The sequence below is a fragment of the Temnothorax longispinosus genome, chromosome 12, assembly GCF_030848805.1.
Source record: "Temnothorax longispinosus isolate EJ_2023e chromosome 12, Tlon_JGU_v1, whole genome shotgun sequence".
NCBI classification, from domain to species: Eukaryota; Metazoa; Arthropoda; class Insecta; order Hymenoptera; family Formicidae; genus Temnothorax; species Temnothorax longispinosus.
The window spans coordinates 2,841,461-2,852,012 of record NC_092369.1 but is presented as its reverse complement, the minus strand read 5'-3'; the positions used below and the strand labels follow the sequence as shown (position 1 = coordinate 2,852,012).

General features: G+C 50.4%; 4 protein-coding genes across 4 annotated transcripts; all 4 read left to right on the top strand.

Moving 5' to 3' along the window:
- The first annotated feature begins 4,217 nt into the window (after positions 1 to 4,217).
- On the top strand, positions 4,218 to 4,769 carry LOC139823245 (uncharacterized). Its single transcript, XM_071795627.1, has one exon. The coding sequence runs from the start codon at positions 4,218 to 4,220 to the stop codon at positions 4,767 to 4,769; it is 552 nt and encodes a 183-aa protein (XP_071651728.1).
- Positions 4,766 to 6,392, top strand: LOC139823244 (uncharacterized). Its single transcript, XM_071795626.1, has 2 exons — positions 4,766 to 5,561; positions 5,659 to 6,392. Exons 1-2 carry the CDS (start codon positions 4,766 to 4,768, stop codon positions 6,390 to 6,392), a joined length of 1,530 nt encoding a protein of 509 aa, XP_071651727.1.
- A 59-nt stretch (positions 6,393 to 6,451) lies between these two features.
- Positions 6,452 to 7,438, top strand: LOC139823243 (uncharacterized). The gene has a single exon (XM_071795625.1). It carries the CDS (start codon positions 6,452 to 6,454, stop codon positions 7,436 to 7,438), a length of 987 nt encoding a protein of 328 aa, XP_071651726.1.
- A 204-nt stretch (positions 7,439 to 7,642) lies between these two features.
- Positions 7,643 to 8,980, top strand: LOC139823242 (uncharacterized). The gene has a single exon (XM_071795624.1). The coding sequence runs from the start codon at positions 7,643 to 7,645 to the stop codon at positions 8,978 to 8,980; it is 1,338 nt and encodes a 445-aa protein (XP_071651725.1).
- The last annotated feature ends 1,572 nt before the right edge of the window (positions 8,981 to 10,552 follow it).

Genomic DNA, 10,552 nt, shown 5'->3' with positions numbered 1-10,552 from the left:
TTGGAGTCTCTGATATAGGAACAATATTTCAGAAATTTAGTACTGAAAGTACGAATGATCTCGAATTACTTAATTTATATCCTATTGTTAAGGAAGTTTTCTCAAATTTAATACACCTTTACCATCCTCTGCACCAGTAGAAAGACTTTTTAGTTACGCTACAATGTTCAATTTACCTAAATTTAATAAAGTAACTGATAAGAACTTTGAATTAAGAATAATTATGAAGTGTAATTCGAGTGTCGCTAAAAAAATAAAAATATTATCTACTTAGGAAACACGTGATTTTCTTAAATTTGGGCATATTTAAGGCTCCTGGGTACTCGTCGCGGCCACGTTGGAATGTGAGAAAGAAGCGAAAAATGGCACGTTGAAAATTCTTGCGTAGTATTTTCAAATAAAAAGATATCTGCTTAAAATAACACTACAGATCACTTCAGCACACTTAAAAAATACGCCGAGTTGAGGTTAAGTCTACTCCTTTCCCTTGACAGTTAATAAACAGCCGTAAAACGAATGTGATATGATGCAGGCTTGTGCGCAGGCGCATGACTAGATTTCGTATTACATTCATTTTACAGCTGTTTATTAACTGTCAAGGGAAAGGGGTAGTGTTAACTTCAACTCGGCGTATTTTCGAAGTGTGTTGAAGTGATCTGTAGTGTTATTTTAATCAAATATCTTTTTATTTGGAAATACTAGGCGCAAGAATTCTCAACATTTCTCGCTTATTCTCCATTGGAGAAAGTTCTTATTTCTACCGCGACGGTACGTCGCCACCGTCAACGCGGAGTTCTCGGCTTAGGGACCAGGAGCCTTAAAGAGTATTACATCAATGAGGGATGATAAATAATCTTGCAGATTGAAAACTTCTTGGAGAATAAATACGCTGTATCTGCTGATACATTTATACAATATTAATATATAAGTAATAGTTAATAAATTATTCTTGTAAGTCAAATATGTACACATTTATTACCGTGTTGACTGATTTAATGATAACTGTGTGATAACATAAATATAATTTTTCAATTATTGACTCGGCACTCGCGCACGTGTGAGCTTGATTTGTCGTGTTGATGCACCAGAGCTGATGAGCGGTCTCTTTCACACTTTATAAATGTATCTCGGCAGCGTAAGTCACTGCGATCAGCACTTCAAAGCGGAGTCACAGCTCGAAATGTACAGAGCACACGTTATCCGTCTGGTCACAGAGCGGCCATGTTTTGACTCTTTAACGCGAGGAAGAAGCTGGCGATGAGCGCGCCAGTGCTTGCGCTAGTTGCCGCGTGGAGCTAGCATGTCGATACCCGATCGATGCTGCCATCTGATGGGATGGCGCACCGTGATGACGGAATCTCGAACAACAGCTTATACTCATTAATATAATCTAATAAATATTGACTAGCTATATATATATATATATATATATATATATATATAGGGGAGGTTCGGAGATGGAGGGGGAGTGAACGGACGGGCCGGAAGATAAGTGGAGAGTTTGTGAGACGGTGAGAGGAGATAAGGGAGTGAAAACGGGAGAGAAGTAGCGGAAGCGGTGGAGGAGTTGTGGAGGAAGTGGAGGAGAGGGTGAGAACGTTGTAAGCAGTGAATGGTGAGGAAAAAAAGGCAGTGGATCACTTTAAGGTTAGGAGACGGAGAGGAAGGGTGAAGAGGCAGGGACGAGAGGGGGAGATGGCAAAAACTAAGTTATGGGACGAGATGGCGCTGAGGAGAAGGCCGAGGCGGCGCTGGGTGCCGAGATGACGGGCGACTGAGAGCAAGGTTGGTAGGACTGAGTGGAGAGGGCGACAATAGAAAGAAAGGCGGGTTTGCAGCGGGAGATCGAGAGATCGAAGGAGGGGTCGATGGATCGAAGTGAAGAGGAAGGAAACGCACATGGTGGTAGTAGAGAAGGTAGGTCGTAAAGAGAGTAGAACAGCAGAGGGAAGCAAGCGGAGAGCAGAGTAGATTTGGTAGTGAAAGGGCAGAAGGTTAAGGAGGAAGCGAAAGAGATAAACCAGGATGGAATGCGAGGGGAGAGCGATAGCGGAGGCGGTGGAAAGGTTAGTGGAAGAGAAGTTAAGGAAGATGGCGAAGGAGAAGAAAGAGGTTGATAAAAGGAAGGAGGAGAAGCTAGAGAAGCTAGAGGAGAAAGTAAAGAAGATGTCGAAGGAGAAGAAAGAGGCTGATAAAAGAAAGGAAGAGAGGATGGAGGAACTCGAGGAGAAAGTAATAGATTGGAGAGAAAGGTGGAAAGATTGGAGCTAAACGGAGGCAAAAGGAAGAGGGAGGACGATGAGGAGAGTGGGACAGGGAATAAGAAATGGTGGGCGGGGACAGGTGAAAGGAGCGAGGACGAGCAAAGGAAAAGGAACGTAATTTTAAGGGTGGAGAAGGAGAAATGGGGAGGCAAGGAGTCGAATTGGGAGAAGGTGAAGGAGCTGTTCGCGGAAGGGCTTAAGGTAAGGGTGACGGTGAGGGAGGTGTTTGTGGTGGGACAGAGGGGAATATGGCTAACCATATTAGTGAAGCTGGGAGACAAAAAGGAGAAATGGCGGGTGTTGGAGGCAAGAAGAAAGGCAGGGAATAGAATAGGAGTGAAGATACACGAAGACAAGTCGGTGGAAAGGAGAGATAGAGAGAGAGAAGAGAGGGAGGAGAAGTTGAAGGAGAGAATACGCAGGAATACAGGGAGATCGGAGGATGAGGAGATAGCGAAAGACATGGAGGAGAAGCTGCTAGTAGACTCAGAAGATGAGAAGGAAGAAGGAGGAAAGAGGGACTGGGCCAAATAGGAGGAGACGAGAAGAGAGGGTCGGAGGACCTAGGGCGGAGCCGGTGCAGGATCGAAGGAGGAAGAAGAGGAAGAATACCACGGGGAGATGAAGCGGAGGAGAAAGAAGAGGAAGACGACCACAGGGAGCAGAAGCGAAGGAGAAAGAAGAGGAGGATGACTACGGGGAGTGATTTATTGTTTGTTGAATGTTATGTAAATGTATGAGGTTTGGGTACGTTCCTCGTGAAGAAGAAAAACGCCTTGTAAACCCTACGGGGAAAAACAATAAACATAATACAATACAATATATATATATATATATATATATGTAGGTCTAGAGGTATGTTCCGGGACTGTTTACGTTTTTTGAAATGTACAGTCCTGGAATATAACGCATATATATGTAATCAGATTCAAAAAATTGTCCCGAAACGTGCCGTAGGACATGAATTTTTTCCAGGACAGTCCTGGAAACTGCCAAATGTCCTGGAATATACCGATGTAAAAAATAAAAGTCCCGGAACATACTTCTGGACCTACATATATATATATATATATATAAAATTAATAGATATTTTTTTTCATAATTTTCTCACAAATCTTCACAATTATTTTTTTAGTTGTTCAAAGAATGTTGGCATTCTTACAATTTTTCGCTTTATTATTAATGTGTAAAATAAGTGTAATCAAGAACTTTATGTTTCCTTCGTCTTGCCTAGTATCTCTGATTGTAATATTGTCAGTTACTTCATGTTCATGCTTGTTTTTGCCAAGACAACTTGTTTCAAAGTCAAGGTTAAAAAATTATTTTTATTTAATTGTTAATTTCCTGAAAAATTAGAAAATATTTTTATTTAATTACTAATTTTTTGGAAAATTAAAAAATATTTTTTTCCCATTATTTTTTAGAAAATTAGAAATTATTTTTATTTAATTATTTATTTTTGAAAAATTGGTTATAATTTTCGATTTATTATTAAATTTTCCAAGAATTAAAAAATAATGTTAAACATTGTTCGAGAGCACGCGGTAGCGCGGTATCGCGCGAGGTAACAAGACGACCACAAAAAGAACAAAAATGAACAGCAAGTACAGATGAAATAAAGTATATAATGTTTCCAAAGTTCAAATATGTACAAGTTATTTACAGAGTCTTTAATATTTCCAGTGAAGGAAAAGCCGTGAGCGCGCACAATGGTTTTTCCTTCACTGGAAATATTAAAGACTCTGTAAATAACTTGTACATATTTGAATTTTGGGAACATTATATACTTTATTTCATCTGTACTTGCTGTTCATTTTTGTTCTTTTTGTGGTCGTCTCGTTACCTCGCGCGATACCGCGCTACCGCGTGCTCTCGAACATTTCTGGTCCTTCGAGCCGGATCATACCGGCAACCGCGAATTCGGGAGTGCTTCCGCAAAGAACGACCGCAGCCATGAGCATGGATCAGAGCGCCTTGCTGAACAGTCAGCACGACATCCACGGCCGCATCTCCCGCTCCATGGACAACCTCCGGAAGCTGGGTGCAGATAAACTCACCCTCGACGTTGTGAGCACCCGCATCCGCATTCTCGACGACCTGTGGGCAAAGTTCGAGTCAAACCATGATCTCATTCGGGCATGTTACGGGCAACTCTACAACGAGAGTGAGTACGCAAAGACAGATTTTGTCGACACTGTTGAGAACACTTACGTGCATCAGCATAGTCTGCTTACCGGTCTCGCGAATAAATTGAAACCCGCGTCGCCCAGAGTGCCAGTCGGACCGGAGCAAAACAGTGAACACGCTCCCAAGACGTCACTGCCGTGTATTCAGTTGCGGAACTTTTCGGGCGCGTATGAGGAGTGGCCGTCGTTTCGGGATCTTTTCAAGTCGGTCATCGGTGAGAATTCGTCGATTTCGAACGTTGAGCGGCTCCATTACCTTCGATCGTGTCTGCGAGGGCCCGCTGAAAAATTAGTGAGTTTACCGCCGTGGCGAAAATGAAGGGAAAAACCGCTGACGAGCTGAGCCGCATCCATAACGCCGTCACAACCGCAGTCAATGCGCAGGAGAGCATCGGGAGGCCCATAAGGTCCCACGGAATGGACCTCTTTAACCACCTGGTTGTCGAGCTCTTCGACCAGCGTACGCGACTCGAGTGGGAATCATTTGTCTCGGACTCCGTCGAGCCGCCGGAGCACGAGAAGCTCACGGACTTCATGTCGAAGCGCATCCTTATGCTAAACGCCGCGAGACCGAAAACCGCCGCGAAAGCTTCCGATTCCACTCGGTCCGCGAAGACCCACGTCGCGAAACAAGGGTCGAAAAACAGCTCCGATCCGCAGTGCGCCCTGTGCAAGGGGAAACACTCGCTGATGACGTGCAGCAATTTTAAAGCCAAGTCCGCCACCGAGCGAAAGACGGTTGTAGAGTCCAGTCGGCTGTGTTTTAATTGCCTTGGCAATCACACCGTCGCGAAGTGCCAATCGTCGAAGAACTGCTTCACGTGTAAGGCTCGGCATCACACGATGCTTCATGAAGCCTACGTTCCCGCGTCGCCGTTCACCGAGGTCAGCGCGCTGTCCGCCGTGCGTTCCACTGACGACCGCAAGGCGATCCTCCTCGCACCGCGCGAGTTACCATCACCGACCGCCATGGAGACTCTCATCCTGTGCGAGCCCTCATCGACCAAGGGTCTGAGGTCTCAATTGTCGCCGAATCTCTCGTACAGCGCTTGCACCTGCACCGATCTCGCTCTGCCGTGTCGATTTTCGGAATCGGGGGGTCGAAATCCGGGTCAACCCGCGGGAAGGTGACGGTGAGCCTTACGTCCGTGACGACCGGAGCCACGATTACCGCCGTCGCGTTCTGCCCCGTCTTTCTCTTTACCAAGGCTTGGCGACAAAGAGCCCCGTTACGTGGCCCCATCTCAAAGGGCTGCCTCTAGCCGATGCGCAGTTTTCGGCTGGAGACCCGGTCGAGCAACTTCTCGGAGCAGAAGTGTGCTTCACCATTCTCGAAGAGGGCATTCGAAAGGGCGGACCGCACGCCCCGATCGCGCAGAAGACAGCCTTCGGGTGGATTCTATCCGATGGCTGCGGTGCCTCAGCCCTCCACACGCGCGGCAGCTTTCAAGCGACGGCCGACAACGAGTTGGCCGACCTCGTGCGCCGCTTCTGGGAGCAAGAAGCAGAGCCTTCCGCTCCCGCCGCCCTCACGCCTGACGAACAGAAGTGCGAGGACTTCTACGTCCAAACGCACTCCCGCACGGAGACTGGACGGTACGTGGTCCGATTGCCATTCTCCAAGGAGCCAACGACGTTGGCTGAAACACGCCGACCGGCCGAACGCCTGCTGACCGCAATGGAGCAGAAATGCCAGAGGGACCCCCGGTTCGGCGAGCTCTACCGCCAGTTCATGCGGGAGTACGAGGAGCTGAAACACATGAGATTAGCTCCCGTTTCTCTTGGTGAGTCTGCGTGCTACCTACCGCATCACGGAGTGCTCCGAGAATCGAGCACCTTCACAAAACTCAGGGTGGTCTTCAACGGGTCGCAACAGACGACGTCCGGCGAGTCGCTGAACCACCACCTCCTCGTGGGCGCCAACCTGCTGCCCGCGCGCTAGCCGACGTCCTGATGCGCTGGCGCTGGCACCGCTACGCCTTTGTTACGGACATCGAGAAGATGTACCGGCAGATCCTCATCCACCCGGACGACTGGAAGTATCAGTGCATCCTCTGGCGTTGCACCCTCCTCGCCCTCGTATGCGTGTATCAGCTCCTCACGGTAACGTACGGTCTCGCGTGCGCGCCTTTTTTGGCCATCCGAACGCTGAAACAGCTGGCCCACGACGAACAATCGCGATATCCGCAGGGAGCGATCACATTGCGCGAGGACACTTACGTGGACGACGTTGTCTCGGGCGCGAACACTTTGGCACGCGCGATCGCGAAACAAACCGAACTCTGCGGGCTATGCACGGTGGGCGGGTTCCCGCATCAAAAGTGGGCCGCGAACGACGAGGAAGTGCTGTCGGGAATTCCTCCCGAGCACCGACTTCACCACGAACCGCACTCGTGGGAAAACGACAGCTTTTCCACTCTCGAATTGTTGTGGCACCCGAACGAGGACACTTTCGCGTTCGCGATTCACCCGCGCACCGTCACAGAATACACGAAGAGACGCGTCCTATCGGAAACCGCACGTCTTTTCGATCCGCTGGGATGGCTCGCCCCCGTAGTGATTCGCGCGAAGATCCTCATTCAGTCCGCGTGGCTTCCCGCCGCCGACGCGCTCTGCTGGAGGAGCTTCCTCGAGGAGCTGCCTCTCCTCTCCCGCTTACGCGTGAACCGCTGGCTTGGCAGCGGGGACGAGGACGCACAAGCGGAACTGCACGGCTTTGCCGACGCATCCGAGCGAGGATACGCCGCAGCCGTGTACCTTCGTATCACCCGGATCGGCACCGTGGCCATTCATCTGTTGGCCGCCAAGAGCAAGGTGGCCCCGGTCAGGCAGGTGTCACTGCCACGACTCGAGCTCACTGCCGCCGACTTGCTCATTTCTCTTACGTGTCACACCCGCTCCACTTTGCGTCTGTTCACAGCACCCACGTTTCTTTGGTCCGACTCGCAGGTTACCTTGAAGTGGATTCAAGGACACGCATCCCGCTGAAAAACCTACGTGGCAAACCGCGTGGCCCACATTCAGCAAAGGCTGCCTGACGCTCGATGGAGACACGTCCCTGGGCGGGACAATTCTGCGGACTGCGCCTCCAGAGGGATCGCTCCAGGCGAACTGCTGGAACATCCCCTGTGGTGGACTGGACCCGCCTGGCTCCGCGAGGACCGATCTCAGTGGCCGAGCGAAGGCCTTGTGATGTCCGACGCCGATCTGCCCGAACAGAGAGTCGCGGCACACGTCGCCACCGAGAAAATCGAGGAGGAACCCGAGACGCTTCTCCGGTTTTCCTCCTTGCACCGACTCCTCCGAGTCACGGGTTGGTGCTTGCGTTGGCGTCGCGCCGCTTCCCGCACCCCCGCATTTTCACTGCAATCGACCGAGATCGACGACGCACTGCTGCTCTGGCTTCGCGTGGTGCAAGCCCTGCACTTCGCCAACGAGATCACGGCACTTTCTGCAAACCGCACTGTGTCACATCGAAGTTCATTGGCGAGCCTGAGTCCGTTCCTGGATGACCACGGAGTTCTGAGAGTCGGAGGCTGCCTCAAGCATGCCATGCTTTCCACCGATGAGCGACATATGATGATCGCACCTCCGTCCTCGTGGCTCACTCGGTTGCTCATTGAGTCGTGCCACCGTCGAACTCTGCACGGAGGAGTGCAGCTCACCCTCGGCTTACTCCGCCTCCGCTTCTGGATCCCTCGAGGCCGCTCAGTTGTCAAACAGCGGCTGCATCGCTGCATTACTTGCACCCGCTGGCGAGCCGCGGCACCGCAACCGCCGATGGGCAACCTCCCGAGGGGCCGAGTCACGCCAGCGCGCCCATTCCTCCGGACCGGCTTGGACTACGCCGGCCCGATCCTCATCCGCACGAGCAAAGGCCGCGGACACCGAGCGCACAAGGCGTTCATCGCCGTATTCGTGTGCCTCTGCACCAAGGCGGTGCATCTGGACGTCGTTTCGGATTACACGACGGAAGCCTTTCTCGCCGCCTTCCGTCGCTTCATCTTCCGTCGGGGCCTCTGCGAGGAACTGTATTCGGATTGTGGCACCAATTTCGTGGGAGCCGACCGAGTCCTGCGAAAGCTCTTCCGAGCATCATCTGCCGACGGCCGTCGCCTTGCCCACGTCGCTGCCACGGAAGGCGTCAAATGGCATTTTAACCCGCCGGCTGCACCGCACTTCGGTGGATTGTGGGAGGCTGCCGTCAAGTCAACCAAATTTCACCTCCGTCGGGTCATTGGAGAGACAACCCTCACCTTCGAGGAGATGAGCACCTTCCTCGCGCAGGTCGAAGCCTGCCTGAATTCCAGGCCGCTGCAGGCTTTGTCCGACGATCCGGACGACATGTCCGCCCTCACACCAGGACACTTCTTGATCGTTGCTCCTCTTCTGGCTGTTCCCGAGCCCTCCTTGATCGGCGCGGCTGAGAGCTCACTGTCCCGGTGGCAACACATCGAAAAGATGCGCGATCACTTTTGGTCACGGTGGTCGCACGAATACATACATGGGATGACAGCTCGCTCGAAATGACTCAAGCCTGAGGATGCGCCTGCCGTCGGATCGCTGTGCTTGGTGCGCGCCGAAAGCACGCCACCGAGTCGATGGCCACTTGCTCGCATCATACGATTGCACCCCGGAGACGATGGCATCATTCGAGTGGCGACAATTCGCACCGCCACGTCGGAGCTCGTGCGACCACTGCGCAAACTCGTGCTTCTCCCCGGGACCGAGGACCAGCCGCCGCCGACGGATGCGTGAGCTCACCGATACTTTGTCACTCAATTGTTTTTTCGGCCTTCCGCCGATATCTTCCACGTTCACTTCTATTAATAATGTTTATAGGCCTTCGGCCAACGTTCACCATTCACCGTGCATAATCGCGCATTTCGGCCTTCCGCCGCAACTCACCGCAATTTCACGTTTTCACGGGCGCAGAACACGTCACTTTTCACGGGCGCAGAACACGTCACGTTTCATACAATGCGATTTGCTTATTTATGTTTCTTGCTCGAGATCTCCGCGAGTTGTGACACTGCGCAGGCGCACCAAGCCGCCGGTGCTCGCTTGCACCACGCGCCGAAATCGCGTTCATGCGAATCGATCGTAAATCGATTCTTCCTGCAGCCGCACCATCGAACGCACCGTTTCGTCAAGCGTGACGAGGCGGGCGGGATGTTCGAGATCGTGCAATTCGGTACGGAAAATCGCGTCATTTCAGCAATTCAAGGCATAAAGCCAGATATTCTAAATTGCTCGCGCAACACGTATGCATGCAGGGAAGGCGGTCGACGAGATTCAATTTCCACCGTGTCGTCTGAATCGCATTGCAAATCGCCTTTTCAATATTAAATTCGTTAGTATAGCATGGATCTTTCTTTCGCTCATATTCCAGAAAGTTCGCTAATCGCTAGCAAAACATTGCCACAGCTGACCGAGTGAACAAACAAAGTCAAGCTACACAATAGAAAGGTCCATGCTATAAACAAAAGCGAGCGCAAACAAGTAACGATCCGCAGATCGTCACGTGCGAACAGTGACGTCAGCGCGATGACGTAGGGCTCCGACGGCCAATCACCCTCCCGAAATTCGTAGAAATTTGTCTGGAGGGAGTTTCGCCTCGGAGGTGATAAAACGACCGCCGCCTCGGCGCGGGATGGATTCTCGCTCGTAGATCACCCGCTAAAGTATATCGTATATGACCGCTTGTATTTTGCTTCAACCGCTTTTTCGCATTCGCGTAACCGCTCGCCGCTCTTACCGTGCTAACCATTGTGCGCGCTCACGGCTTTTCCTTCACTGGAAATATTAAAGACTCTGTAAATAACTTGTACATATTTGAACTTTGGGAACATTATATACTTTATTTCATCTGTACTTGCTGTTCATTTTTGTTTTTTTTGTGGTCGTCTCGTTACCTCGCGCGATACCGTGCTACCGCGTGCTCTCGAACAAACATTAATAATTTTTGTAGAAATAATTTTTTTTGAAATTATTTACAAATTGTTAGGTAAATAGAAATAAATTGAACAAAATTTTTATTTTTTTTGCACTTAATATTGTATTTTGGCTTATTAATGATTGCTTTGACATTTAAAAAATAAA